The sequence below is a fragment of the Aulonocara stuartgranti genome (assembly GCF_965226115.1).
Source record: "Aulonocara stuartgranti genome assembly, chromosome: 3".
Lineage (NCBI taxonomy): Eukaryota > Metazoa > Chordata > Actinopteri > Cichliformes > Cichlidae > Aulonocara > Aulonocara stuartgranti.
Window position 1 is genome coordinate 74,429,930 of NC_138941.1, and position 15,321 is coordinate 74,445,250.

Below are 15,321 nucleotides of genomic sequence, written 5' to 3' on the forward strand. Positions count from 1 at the left end.
ATCGAATTTTAATCACGATTACGATCTGGGCTTTCAACGATCATTAAAAATGACGGAGCCGATTATTAGCCCCTCCCTCGTGCTTTACTCTTGCGCTGCTCCGTGTGGCAAATCGAGCGCACCTCTCTGCATTTCGAACACGCGTCACAACAATTAAGAGGACCCGAGGGAAGCTCGGAAAGCTAAGCAGAAGTTATTTGGAGAGGAGAGTGACTGCCGTTGGTTGAAAAGAGAGGTAAAAAAAACAAACTTCAGTGGTGTGGAAACATTATGGGTTCACGGAGTCAGACATGGATCAAGTAGACATAGTGTGTAAACTTTGCTACAGTGTTGTAGCTGCACCACAGAGCAACACTGCAAAGTTCACTAAACACAGATGTTTACACTTTTCATTTATTTCTTATATCGCAAACATTTGCACTGTTATCAGTATTTGCACACTATTTTATATTATTTTTAAAAGTCATTATTCAATACATTGTTATTGTTAACCCTTTAAATCCCTGTAGAACCGGAACCGTGTAAGCTAGCGCAATAATTTGTTTTGCATATGAAACCGGAGGAGTTGTACTTACATTTTATGCCATCAGCTTGTCCTCGGTCACGGTTTCCTTCCACATAAAGCTTTGCAAAAATTGCATAAAAAGCGCTTGCAGGAACAAAAACATAATATTCCAGAAACACGCTTTGCCGATCCGATCAGCTGTTTGTAACACTTCCTACGTCCATCAGCACGAACTGTCCGCCATGACCTGCCTGAAACAGGAAGTGACGTCATTTTCGCGGAAAATGTAGTTTTTTACTTGTAGGCCTTAAAAGCCTATACTGGTGTTTTTATAAGTCATGTTTGACTTTTCTGAATAGTTTCTGTGATGCTTAGAACTCGAATTGCACTGCTGGAAATAGTTTATTTTGATGCACCTGCTGTTTTCTTTGCAAATTTGCATCATAGGATTGTTTTTTGTTTTTCCTGCAGTGTATATAAAAATTGATGTATCTCCAAAATAAAACTATGAAGACACTCAAAATAAATTTCCTGTTCTTGTAAACTATTCTTTGCAACTTTTTTGTATTTAAAGTTTTGAGGGATAAACCTCTTAAATTTCTCCAAGTAGAAATATATGTAAACAAACAAAAACAATTTTTAATTTTTTTGTAGTTTATTGCACTTTTTCGCAATTAATGTAGTTACTATGGACTTAATGCATACATATTATTAAAATATGGGCTATAACAGTTGTATTGATGTATAGCAACAAAAATGCTCCCACTAATGGCACTACAACATGTAAAAATATAATATAAGCTCTGGCCGACTTGGTTCTATGGTAGGTCTTAAAGGGTTAAATCTCGTCAAATAATCGAGATCTCCATTTCAGTGAAAATAATCGTGATTATCATTTTTGCCATAATCAAGCAGCCCTACCCTGAAGTTAACCTGGGCCCTGAGTCCATGTGAACTTCAAACCGAAGCCTTTTTTACGTTCTGTCTTTTAGTGTGTGTTTATAAAATATATCTAAAATTCCAAGAGCGTACTTCTTTGTAAAACATTCCATCTGGTTTTAGCAGGATCATCTTTGTAGAACAGGGTTTGGTTCTGTGCTGGAGCGAATGTATGTCTGCATATGTTAACTCTCTCTCACACACACACACACACACACACACACACACACACACACACACACACACACACACACACAGATTATAAGCGCAGATTAGATACGTTGTTTTGTCCTGTGAGGACCTTTGTTAATGCGTGTCACTAGGACTCCTGCGTTACTCTAATGCCTACTCTTAACGTGTCCTTATCAGGATGGTGAGGAGTCGGTAGAGTGGCAGTACGTGTTCAGCAGGTCTTCTTCTCTGGTGCTAAACGGGCTGCAGCGGGCGACGAGATACCGGGTGCAGGTCCGCGCTCGCTCTCAGGCCGGTTACGGCTCATTCGGTGCCGAGACCGGCTTCAACACGCTGCCTGACGGTACGAGGTCGCATGCTATTACATTTTCTTTAGAGTCTGAGAGGTGAAAACACTGAGATTCACTCCTGTGTGTTTGTTTCCTGGGTAGGTGTGTCCCAGCTGATGGTGACTGGAGTCTCGGCCTCTTTGGGGATACTGGTGCTCGCTGTGGCGGCCATAGTTGGCGTGTTCTGCTACCGGTGAGTGCGTGTGTTCAGGATGCACCCTCCCTGCTCCCCTCTGCAGAACAATAGAACACACTGACCTCAGGTTCACACACACACACAGAGCAGGGTGGGACATGTCGACTATATTAAGATGGAGAAACTCGACACTGTGAGAGCGATGGCGAGATACGGCGAGATAATCACATTCCTGAGAGAGCGACAGAACAAAGGATGTGTGTGTGTCTCCTGAGGAAACCAGAATCCCGCAGCTGCTCTGAATCTAAACAGCCGTCTGTACCTGTCTGTCTGTCACCAGGAGGAAGAGGAGCGCGCACATCCACGACAAGAGCGGCCACTACCAGATGGGGCAGAGTGAGTCTGACAGCCAATCAGAGACAGAGCTACAACTCGGCCAATGAGCCAGTCTGATACAAACGGTTTTAAATGAACGCGGCCGACTGACGATGATGATTGTGCTGTTTTTGTAGCGATGAAGGTTTACATCGACCCGTTTACCTACGAGGACCCAAATGAGGCCGTGAGGGAGTTCGCCAAAGAGATCGACGCCTCCTTCGTTAAGATCGAAGAGGTCATCGGAGCAGGTAACCCACACCTGTATGTCTGCGTGGTGTAAACTTCTGTCACGGGCAAACTCCGCCCTCCAAGCCATAAGTTTTTGATGAAATTCTCATCAATCAGACCATTTCGGGTGTTTTAAAAGAAACTGTGAATGCTCAGAGAATGTTTTTACGACTCCAGGAACCTTTTGAAGGAACATCTGTGCAGCTAAAGGTTTTAGAGACGTCAGCCTTTTTGGGAATGCCAAAAACCTTTGAATGGTTTCGTGATTATTGTAATAAGTAAATCATTAAAGATTCAGGAACACATTATTAGTGGATATGGTGGCGTATATTTTGGGAATCTTGAGGAATTTCTCTGGGATCTGGAAGCATTTGTGGATGCTGTTCGCCTCTGGAGCTTTGTTAGGGAGTCTGCACGGACGCAGCAGCACGACAACAAAAAGCCCAAATATCTTCTGTTGTTTCTGAAAAGCCAAAACAAACTTATGGGTCTTAATAGGACTTTTATTTTGTAAAGTCTTCCAGATGTGTTTGTGACCTTTGACCCTCTCGAGAGCGGAACATTAACTTTCCCATGATGAGGCGAAGCTGTGTTCGCACTAAAAGAAAACATCAGATGTCATTTGTTCTCCGTCATGAACCCTGTTTTATTAAAAGTAAACACGCCACGTGCGCGTTTGTGCGCGAGTGTGTGCGAGGGCGTGAGAGAGCGTGATTGATTGAGTGTGTGTGCAGCTACTGTAACAGTAGTGCTCTCAGTGATGACATTGGTGAGATGTAACTGGATAGCGGTTGCTGCGGAAACAAGGGTGCAAACTTTTCACCGCCGGCTGGCGAGCGCGCTCAGACACACACGCAGGCCACATGTGCGTGAGTGCTGAGGGAGGTGTTGACGTGCTGGTATGCGCTAATGAGCCTTAAAGGAACATTACACCCCTCCAGTATCAATAACACGAGTCCTCTTTATTGAGTAGATATGGGGCTGCGCGGCGTCGAGGGTTCGGCCCTGCTGCGATTGGCTGTTTTCAGGTGACCGTGTGACCTCATTAGTTGCTCTGACACGTGGAGTCCCTCAGGGTTCTGCTGTGGGTCCTCTACTGTTTCCGTCTTCAAAGAACGCAAAGATCTGCCTCCACTTAGGGAAACTTCGTTGCCTCCGGCTGGCGTGGACTCGCTCTGCTCTCACCTTAGACGACGCTCAGCGGCAGGTCTGTGTTTGGATTCTGGGGCTCTGCTGTCAGCCGATCTCTGCACCTCCAGATTTACATCCACCTGAACCTTTTTACACTCACTTTAAGCTCCACCTCCACCCTCTCATTTCCCGTGACCCCGCTCTGTCTGATTGGCCAGCATCCCCTCAAACCTCCTCCAGTTTTTCTTATCTTTGCCTATTAGATAAAACGAGATATGAGGCTGTTGTCTTCTAGCCTACAGGTGGAGGTGAATTTGGCAAGGTGGCTTTTCTTTTCTCATATTAGATATTTCTATGACATTAAGCCTGAAGGAAAACAAACACCTGGGAAAATACACCTGTGGAACGTCAGGTCATTACATTGTTGTTATGACTCGGCTGGATACACCTGGGCAGGAGTATGACTGTTTATTTTTACATTTGCTGTCATAACCATAGCCAATGTTACTACGTAATCTTTCATCACCTGCCCATGTGATTGTTTTTTAACAAAAATAACACCACCTCGGTGTTACCTTCCCATTTCCTGAATCAGGTGAGGACAGGTGCACAGACAGTGTTGTGTTCAGTATATCTGAAATCTTTTCACGTGGCAGTTTTATCATTAATCTGGGGATTAAATTTGAATAAATTATCCCCAGTGAAATACAGGTGTGTTCTTCCATTTGAATTGTAACTATTGTAAAAGTAATGTAACCTGTGCCGTATACCTGTACAGGTGAGTTTGGCGAGGTGTGTCGTGGTCGGCTGAGGATCCCGGGCAGGAAGGAGAACTACGTGGCCATTAAGACCCTGAAGGGTGGCTACACGGAAAAGCAGAGGCGGGACTTCCTGTCGGAGGCGTCCATCATGGGACAGTTCCAGCACCCTAACATCATCCACCTGGAGGGAGTCATCACCACTTCCTGCCCCGTCATGATCCTCACCGAGTTCATGGAGAACGGGGCGCTCGACAGCTTCCTGAGGGTGAGAGGGGGACAGTCACAGAGCAGCAAACCTGTCTGACCTTTTCCCTGTCTGACCCTCTACCTGTCTGACCCTCTACCTGTATGACCCTCTACCTGTCTGACCTTTTCCCTGTCTGACCCTCTACCTGGCTGACCCTCTACCTGTATGACCCCCTACCTGTCTGACCCTCTACCTATATGACCTTCTACCTGTATGACCCTCTACCTGGCTGACCCTCTACCTGTCTGACCTTCTACCTGTCTGACCTTTTCCCTGTCTGACCCTCTACCTGTATGACCCCCTACCTGTATGACCCCCTACCTGTCTGACCCCCTACCTGTCTGACCCTCTACCTGTATGACCCTTTCCCTGTCTGACCCTCTACCTGGCTGACCCTCTACCAGTATGACCTTCTACCTGTCTGACCTTCTACCTGTCTGACCCTCTACCTGTATGACCCTCTACCTGGCTGACCCTCTACCTGTCTGACCTTCTACCTGTCTGACCTTTTCCCTGTCTGACCCTCTACCTGTATGACCCCCTACCTGTCTGACCCCCTACCTGTCTGACCCTCTACCTGTATGACCCTTTCCCTGTCTGACCCTCTACCTGGCTGACCCTCTACCAGTATGACCTTCTACCTGTCTGACCTTCTACCTGTCTGACCCTCTACCTGTATGACCCCCTACCTGTCTGACCCTCTACCTGTATGACCCTTTCCCTGTCTGACCCTCTACCTGGCTGACCCTCTACCAGTATGACCTTCTACCTGTCTGACCTTCTACCTGTCTGACCCTCTACCTGTATGACCCCCTACCTGTCTGACCCTCTACCTGTATGACCCTTTCCCTGTCTGACCCTCTACCAGTATGACCTTCTACCTGTCTGACCCTCTACCTATATGACCTTCTACCTGTATGACCCTCTACCTGGCTGACCCTCTACCTGTCTGACCTTTTCCCTGTCTGACCCTCTACCTGTCTGACTCTCTACCTGTCTGACCCTCTACCTGTCTGACCCTCTACCTGTCTGTTTTCAGATGAATGATGGCCAGTTTACCACCATCCAGCTGGTGGGGATGCTGCGCGGCATCGCAGCAGGAATGAAGTATCTGTCTGAAATGAGCTACGTCCATAGAGACCTGGCGGCTCGTAACATCTTGGTGAACTCCAACCTGGTCTGTAAGGTGAGGGTGTGGCCCTGCACACCTGTCCGCTCGACTAATCTAAACAGATCTGACAGTTGTGGTTTTGTGTTTTTCAGGTGTCAGATTTTGGCCTGAGCAGGTTTCTGACTGAAAACTCGTCAGACCCGACGTACACCAGCTCTCTGGTGAGTAACTGTCACAGTCTGTCTCTTTATGATTTCTGATATCCTTATCTCAGACACAAAGGCCACACCCATCTGCTGTAAGGGACAGCCAATCAGGATAAAGTTGGCTTAAAGGAAAGAAGATGAAACGGGCTCTTTGAGACAGAGGATGGACTGGGGGGGCTGGTTTCAGATAAAGGTTTACTTTGAACTGTGAATCATGCAAAGCTGCTCAACTCGCATGTTGTTGCTACAAGTTGAGTTTTGTCTCTGGTCATGACAGCTCTTAACAGGAAGTCTTTTATTCATCAGTAGATGATGAATGTTGTCTTTAAGACCTTCATCATCAATCACGTCTGTCTGGTTGGTCTTTCAGCTCTGTTTTGGTTCTGCTGGAGATCCTCAGAGTTCTGGTCTCAGTCCTCTGTTGTTGAGCATTACCTGGGTGCTTTTATTGTGAAATTCGGTTATTACCTGACTGATCCAGTCTTGTTTTTTTAGGGCGGCAAGATTCCCATTCGGTGGACGGCTCCTGAAGCCATCGCGTACAGGTGAGTGCCAGTACTGCAGGCTGGCGTAGTGGATAAAGGCTTCCTCTTCTTATTGTTATTATAGTGTTCTGTAGATAATCATTTGATGATTTTACTGTCTGATTGCAGGAAGTTCACTTCAGCCAGCGACACGTGGAGTTACGGGATTGTCATGTGGGAAGTGATGTCATACGGGGAGCGACCGTACTGGGACATGAGCAACCAGGACGTAAGGAACAAAGTTATACATTTAAAACTTGATTGTTTGGAGGTTCATGGACGTGAAACTACGACTGAATCATTAGTGCTCATTTACAATAAAAGAAGCTGAAATTATTCCAGCAAAGGTGTCCAAAGCTGATGGTTAAAAAAGCCGTTTCATCAGAATGACAGAGTGCTCACTGCCTCTCACGCTTCTGCTTCATCAGGTGATAAACGCCATCGAGCAGGACTACAGGCTTCCCCCGCCGCCGGAGTGCCCCGCCTCCCTGCACGCGCTCATGCTGGACTGCTGGCAGAAGGAGCGAGCCAACCGGCCGAGGTTCTGCGACGTGGTGGCGTCCCTCGACAGGCTGATCCGAAACCCCACCTCCCTGAAAGTGACGCACCCAGAGGCACAGAGGTGAGGCTCGATGAAGGAGAGGGGGAGGGGGCCGGAGCCGTGGAATGTCATTCAGGCACCAGCTGGTGGGTTCGGGGTCAAAGGTCAGAGTGTGGTAGGGAGACAAAGGAATGTGGGGCAGCCAGCTGTGTGATTGACAGCTGTTTACACAAGCAGGTGCACATTCCTGGATTAAAACTCCAAATGAAGCCGTGTCCTCCCGACTGTCCACCTCCTCTTTCAGTGAAGGAACATCAGAGACACGAGGAGGAGGAGGAGGATGGAGATCAGTGTCAGATAAGAATGAGATTGTTTTAACGGCGAGAGCAGAGGCGGCGTGCATGTTTGTGCTTTCTGAGAGGAATAAAGTTCCTGTAGTTTGTTAGCAGCAGATAGTAAAGCAGTACCACGGGTGGAGCAGCCGCTCCTCGTTCTGCTCCGCAGCCTCGGGGAGCTCACTGTGGGCCTTTCAGGTTCTGGTTAAACTGTGCAGACCAAACAGGAAGTTAAGTTTCAGCTCGCCTTACGTACATGAGTTCAGTTGCTGGGTATTTTGGAAATTCACAAATATTTGCCAAAGGGCGGAGGAGGAGTAAAGTGATGCGAGAATCTCAGTGCAAGGCTTCTGTGACACAGCGCGAAACTATTTTTTCTCTCTTTGCCAAAGTGGACATATTTTCACTTGCACGAACACGTATGTGGCACTGTTGCCTGGCACGGATTTCAGGTTGTTTTGAACACACCGTGACAGCAACCCTCCATAGCAGGATGAGGACCTCCACCTGAGTCCAAGAGGTGGAGGTGGTCCATCCACCACAGCAGCTGGCCAATCTGCCGAGAGAAATCGGAAAACAGGAAACCTCTGGGATCGGTGGTTAGCAAGGACTGAACTTTCAAAATAAAAGCAGGACAAGTCTCCTGTATAATAAGTTGAAGCAGTGATGCAACACTGTAAAGAAAATAATTTAATACCATAAAACCATCAGACTGGGTGTGACGGTGTGGTGGAAACCAGCAGGGATGATTTTATCCTGCTGTGTGACACGATCCTTCCTGATGTTCAAAGTAAAGTCATATAAAAGCAGACGTTTCAGCCGTTTGTTGGTCTGAAGCTTTCAGATGCAATTTCCAAACAATTCAACATAATCATCACAGCAAATTAATCTCAGACTCTGCAGTTAGATCAGGACTGAACGTGTGAGGCTTGTTTGGAAGAGCTGACAGGAGAGAATAGGCAGGTTTGGAAACTATCTGAGAAAACTCACAAGACAACGTCCCAGCCTGGAAGTGTAAAATACACCATCGTGGTCGGAGAAAACCAAGTTGACCATAAGCTCCTATTGCGGAGTCTGTCTGACAGCCAAAGCTGGGTCATGAACGGGATAATGATCCCAAACACAGCAGCTCCTGGGAAAACTTTCTTCTTTACACCAAATTACACGTCTTTGATTTTAAGACTGAAAAAGGGGTTAAAATGTAAACCTTAGCAGCTATATTTAAGACCTACATGTCATTTTAAGGGTTTCGTGGCTTGAAGCCAGCACGCTCTGCTTATTTTAACCTCAACCATAACAGAGAGAGAATAAATCTCGCGCTCACATATTCATGCCACATATTTTATAGGCTGCAGGTCTGAACACGCTGCTCTAATAATGACTCGCTGAGGAATGTCATCGTTCACATCTGCCCTGTCCTTTCAGCCTGTCCCATCCTCTGTTGGACCAGCGAGTCCCGCCTCCTCTGTCGGCATGCGGTTCGGTCTCCGAGTGGCTCCGAGCCATAAAGATGGAGCGCTACGAGCAGAGCTTCCTGCAGGCCGGATTCACCAACCTGGACATCGTCTCGCAGCTCAACACTGAGTAAGACACTTATTCTTTCTGTGATTGGCTACCTGCCAGTCATCACTCAGGGAAACCAAGCTCTATATTTGTATTTATTTATTTGCATCACCCTCTTTCTGTTTCCATAGAGACCTCCTCAGAGTGGGCGTGACCCTCGCAGGGCACCAGAAGAAGATACTCTCCTCCATCCAGACGCTCAGGATACACAAAGCTCCACCCACCATGCTCTACTGACCAATCGCAGCCTGGTCACAGCACAACACTCAAAATGACCCTGACGCTGTCCACCGTTGTACCCGATCCAGCCAATGGGAACGCTTTACAGCCTGAAACACTAACTGATGCAGTTTCAACCAATCAGAACGAAGGAATGAGATGACTATTCTTTGACGGGCTGGTTGAACCTCAGGATTTCTATTGGCTCGTCTCGCTGAACCACATCCCGAGGTTGCTTGTTTTTTTAAATCCACTCTGAACAGCAGAGCTCACAGAAATCAGCCAATCAGCATCCAGCACAGAAAGGATGTTGGAAGACTTTGGAAACTATTCCTTATGTGGACTCTTCTGATTGGATGTTCCTCCACTGTAAAGACTAAGCTCCGCCCCTTGCTGGGAGCATAGCTTTCCCAGCCTGTTTGATGGCTGGATTTCCAGGGCAGGAGGATTTTCCACTGAAGAAACACCAAGAGAGAAAAATTACAGGCAGAAAATGACTAAATTCTGCTGGAAACACAAGCAGGATACTTTGGTTTGTACTTCCTGTAGAAGAAACAAACCCTTTGCAGGATGCTGCCACTGTGACCGCACAGACCTCAGAGCCTTTTAAAATGAGCCGAACGGGTTTTACGGTGACGTGGACGGTGTTTGAGTTTCTTCAAGCAGGAATCTGAACACACGTGTTTCTGAAGGACATCTTGGGAATGTGGGACATGCGGGAATTCCAACGCACCGGTCGGTAATCTCCCTCTCAGTGGGATTATTTCCACACCAGCGTTCAGGACCATCTGAAGGGATTCGTGATGTGACCTGTCAGCATGTTCTAGCAAAGTTTCAGCATCATACTGTTTGTAATCTGTGAGGAATATTCTGGGTTGCCTCAGAAAACACCGGTGTACTTTTCAAGGAAGTCTTTGGGAATGTTCGCTCCCTGCTCAGACCAGAACTTCTCCAAATGTGACTCATCGGGTGCTGAAATTCTCTGGATTAAGGGAAGTCATGTGGGAGTATTTAACTGTACACACGGTAGTTTTCTCAATCAGACTGAAAGTTTTTTAAATTGTTCGGTGCCTACAAACGATCGAAGCCCACCTGTAGTGGGTTTCTGTGTTGTGAACGTACTCAAGTGTATTTTGTCCTCCAGCTGTAAGGCATCCATCATCTACATGATCTCCCCTTTATAGACTCAGCTCCCTGTGGCCTAAACGTACGTGACTGTCATTTATCAGCCTTTCACGTGTTGGGATGAAGCCACTGCAGGTTTAATGTTTTAAGACCATTTTCCACAGGAAGTGAAAAGCCATTCAAAGCTTCAGTGTTGGACACGAGGACTACGTTTGAGGACTACAGCAGACATCTTTTTGTTTAATCGTGAACTATTGATGGTTTTGTATCGTAGCACTTTTTTTTTTGTACCTGATATTTGATCGTATTTTTACACAAAGCAGGAGATCAGAGTTTTTATAGTAAACCTACATTTCAGGCGAAACGTCGTCTTCACTTTCTGAAGAGAAACGTATAAAAGCAATCTGCCTTAGCTTTCACGGAGGCGAGTGAGACGATCCAGGTTCAGGACCAAAGATCACATCTGCCCACTGGAGCGAGACTGTGCGTCTGCCTCGCTACATAAATGTTTAACGGCGGCCCACAAACCAGCTCTTCCACTTTTACAACACTAACATTAACCATCAGGCCAACATTTGGCAGTTTGCCTCTTCAGTCTCTTCTGTTCTCCGGCCAAACACTCATTAATGTGAGGAGCAGTGTTTGTTAGCGATGCTTCACAGACAGGAAATACCTGAACGCTGCCATCACCTTCCTCACAGAGCCACCATCGTGGTCATCGTCTCAGGTGTAACTCCAGCAGACGATGATCAGCCAGTTAAAACCACCGAACTAATCATGTGACCTGGAGGAGATTGTCCACTGCAGTGTTTCTGCAGAGGTTTGCATGCATGCAAAGGAGCTGTTGGGTAACAGAATATAACAGGTGTTACATTTTTGAACATCACGATAAGTCTCGTATCCTGTCGTTGCAGAGCAGTAACCTGGTAGGAACAGACGAGACTGAAAAGGCCTCTGAGATCAGAGCTGACTGAAATATAGAACAAAAAGAAGGGATTGTTGGCTGTAGATCAGGGGTGGCCAACTCCAGGCCTCGAGGGCCGGTGTCCTGCAGGTTTTAGATCTCACCTTGGGTCAACACCCCTGAATCACATGATTAGTTCGTTACCAGGCCTCTGGAGAACTTCAGGACATGCTGAGGAGCTAATTTAGCCATTAAAATCAGACACATCTAAAACCTGCAGGGAGGCCTGGAGTTCCCCGCCCCTGCTGTAGATCCTTCGGTTATAGGGTGGGACTTTTGGATGGATGAAAACATGAAACTGCCAAAAGGAGCTGCCGACATACTTTGGTGGGCCTCCAGCTGGAGGCTGAAACATCCAGTAAACCTTCTGTCATCCGAGTTCTGATCATCAGGACTGAATCACCATGAAAAGTCTGAGTAATCCACTTCTAATGGTATTTTTACTGAATCGCATAAACTGGTTCATTGGTCCATTACCTGCCAGTCAAAGCACTAACGGGCCAATAACAGCTCCTCTTTGTCATGCCTCCTTTCTGTAAGTCACAGTGTTGCATGATGGGAGTTTGAGTCAGTGGCAGTCCACCATCGATCCACTTTCATTGGACAGACAAATGTAAACACTTTGTTTTGGGAAACAAATTTTATTTAAATGCGTAATTTTGAATGTTGTGAACTCAGCTCTGCCTTTTATACGTCCACACTAATGTATGAGAATATTTTTATTGTTAATAATGTTGTCATAAAGAAGGATGTCCACTGGGCGAGGGAAAACTCCAATAAAGATGCCCGACGACACGTCTGCTGCCTGTCTGTCTGCTTTACGTTAAAACCAGGAGAAAACTTTTACTGTGCCAAACGGTTCCAGTTATTTATGAAGTAAAACCAAACTCAGGCGCCTCTTTGTAGCCGTGTTACGTCTGAGTCACCGTCAGTGACAAATACGTTAGCGCGCAGATATCAGAGGACGGGTTGTTTTGAGCTCGCAGAGGTCGGGAAGGAAACGTGGTTTGGCCTGATTTAAGCTCCAGATGAGACGGGATAGATCGACTCCAGGCTCAGCAGGTTAAACCCCCGATGGGAGCGTAAGAACACGGCGCTCGGCAGATCAAACCCAAAGGTGGGCCAGCTTTAAGACGAGCTACAGGTTAAGGTTAGGTATGAATCGTTGTAATTATGAGTTTAGAGCATCTGAGTCAGAGGGCTGGGTTTGGATTAGAGCGGGTTTATCCCGTTAGAAGACGGGATTTTGGTTTTTGAATGTTGTTCTTTCAAGTCACGCAACCAGGTAACAAGGAGATCATTCTGTAGAGTGTAGATAATAATAAAGGGAATCTAACCCAACCCTGTGATTGGGTAGTTTTAGGTACTCCGCAGTAAGCTCGGCTTCACTTCTCTGCAGACAAAATGACGCCACCTTGGTACTTCATGGTTAACAGACTCTTGCAGTTCATGGTTACATTCTGCCATCGGCTTCATCCTGCTGGGTCATATCACACGTCCCAGCATCTGGTTTACCTGATCTAACAGGAACTGATGCAGTCGTCTTAGGAACGTTTCACACACAGGATCGTTTTAACGATTTTGATATCGATCACTTCTAAGGCCGCTCGTGGCCTCACTCTGAGCTGCAGCTCTGACCTCTCACTAAGAGCACATACCTTTAAATCCTCGGGCAGATGTCTTCAGCCTGTTTTGGGGCGCCGCTGAAGACCAGGGGCCGAGGCTCTGGAACAATCTGCCCGAGGTGAACGTTTATGAGAGAGCCTTTCCCCGTTTCACTCGAGATTTCATTTCCTTTCAACTACATTTTATTTCCTGCAGAATTTCTTTTACGATCTTTGTGCACATTTAGCTTTCTGACTCTGTCACATCATTATATCATAATATGTGGATCTAAAAAAAGAACAAAGACACTTAGATTAAATATATGACGACGCCTCAGAACAGTGATGTGAATATTTAATGAAACCAGGTTCAATTAATCTGATTTTAATCAGAAAATATTTCCAAACAGCCTGATGATGTCATGTTTCCCCGACTGATCTGCAGAACAAAACACAATGAGAAAGAAAACAAGGCGTTATCTGTGAAACAAGCTGTAATTAAAGCTGCAAGCAGCGTTATGAGGGCCCTCGCACCCCCGGCACGTCGAGCCACTGCCAACACCTCAAACCGGCACGTCCGATGTGATGTCACATTGATGGATTTCATGCTTTTAATCACCAGCTAACATTTCATCTTATTCAACCAGGATTATAGTCATGCCACTAGGTGGCGCTCTAACTATTATTGACAAATAGCATAACAAACATTTCCAAGCTCGAGTCTCATCACACCTGCGACCTTTGGGAGAGATTGGACATTGTGTTTTTTAGTGACAGCAGATTACTGCTTTTTGCGAGTGATTGAAACTCTACGTGCCGCCATGACCACCCCGTTTCCCTGAACGGAAAAAGCTTCGCAATTTAACATCACAAAGGTCTTTAGATTCTACACACTGAAGAATGCTTCAATATGATGAAATCCCTTGGAGGAGTTCGTCAAAGTATGAGGCCTGAAAAGGGGGGAAAATGTCATCAAAATTACACATTAATTTTAAAATGGCTGACTTCCTGTTGGATTTGGGATATTGCTCCAAGAGACTTTTTTGTACATCTTGATATCTTACACAAGCTTACCAAGTGTCAGACTCATAGATGAAACACAGAGCAGGGGCTGATGTTTTGAAATATTGTAGGGGGCGCTGTGGAGCCATTTCGCGCTATTCAATGAAAATGATCACATGCCAACAAAGCGTTCATCCATTTGGAGGTGTGTGCCAAATTTCAAGCCTCTATAAACTTTCCAAGCCCCTCAAAAACCACTTCATCTTTCATGGTGAACCGCGTTACCACCAGGGTGCGCCGTTCAGTTTAAAGTCACAATTTTTGCACTGAAGCATCACGAGGGACTGATGTTGATATTCACCGCTTTTGAGGTGGCCACGATGAACCTGTGAAAATCAGTACAACAAAATTAAAGCCATGACATTTCCTGTTGCCACTAGGTGGCGCTGTCCGTATTTCCGACAATGGGCACATCAATCTGTTCAGGGCGGGTCTGACATCATGCCTGTAAAGTCTGGTACTGATCAGACTGGATTTCATTGAGTTATACTAATTTGTTTCTTCATGGCGTGACATCAAAGTTCGCCATGCTGCTGGGGTCACACCCTTTCGTGAAAAGTCACAGTTTTCACTGTAACCCAAGACCAACTCCTTAAGGCTTTCCTGGAGAAATTTGAGGCTGCAGATGTCACCCATCACAATACTGTACCCCAAAGTGTAAAACATGACATTTCCTGTTCCCACTAGGTGGCGCTGTACCTGGTGTCAAATATGGCAGTTGAAATATGTTCAGGGGTGGAGCCTTATCATATGTGTTCACTTTGGTCAAGGTCAGAAAATGTATGACAAAATGAGAGGCAATAAGATTTTCATGGCGAGTCATCGAAATTCGCCATGGCGCCACGGCCTCATAGTATTGTGAAAACTCAAAAGCTCCGCAATTTAACATGGCACAAGGGTGTAGTTGACACTGACCAAATATGAAGGTTATGAAATCAAACCCCAAGGAGGAGTTCGCAAAAGTTCGAGGCATGGAAATGGCAAAATTAGAGCCAAAATGTCACCTTCTCTTCCAAATGGCGGACTTCCTGTTGGGTTTGCGTCAATGGGCCCACAGACTTTTTTGTTCGTCTTGGCATGATACATATGTGTGCCAAATTTCATACATGTAGCTCAAACGATGTGGTCGTAGGGCTGCATTTAACAAGGCATAGGTGGCGCTCTAGAGCCATTTCCCAGTGCTCATATGTAAAACCATTAAAATACAAAATTTTTCACCAG

General features: G+C 46.1%; 1 protein-coding gene across 1 annotated transcript in view; it reads left to right on the plus strand.

The window, feature by feature from the left end:
• The window catches only part of ephb4b (eph receptor B4b), a 230,111-nt gene extending 217,882 nt beyond the window's left edge, over positions 1–12,229 (plus strand). Inside the window, exons 11-22 of the mRNA XM_082528365.1 lie at positions 1,814–1,979; positions 2,068–2,158; positions 2,442–2,497; positions 2,614–2,727; positions 4,617–4,864; positions 5,886–6,032; positions 6,110–6,178; positions 6,659–6,708; positions 6,817–6,916; positions 7,116–7,309; positions 8,989–9,147; positions 9,258–12,229. Coding sequence (XP_082384491.1) covers positions 1,814–1,979; positions 2,068–2,158; positions 2,442–2,497; positions 2,614–2,727; positions 4,617–4,864; positions 5,886–6,032; positions 6,110–6,178; positions 6,659–6,708; positions 6,817–6,916; positions 7,116–7,309; positions 8,989–9,147; positions 9,258–9,363 — 1,500 coding nt within the window. The 3' untranslated portion in view covers positions 9,364–12,229. The remainder of the gene's footprint in view (positions 1–1,813; positions 1,980–2,067; positions 2,159–2,441; positions 2,498–2,613; positions 2,728–4,616; positions 4,865–5,885; positions 6,033–6,109; positions 6,179–6,658; positions 6,709–6,816; positions 6,917–7,115; positions 7,310–8,988; positions 9,148–9,257) is intronic.
• The last annotated feature ends 3,092 nt before the right edge of the window (positions 12,230–15,321 follow it).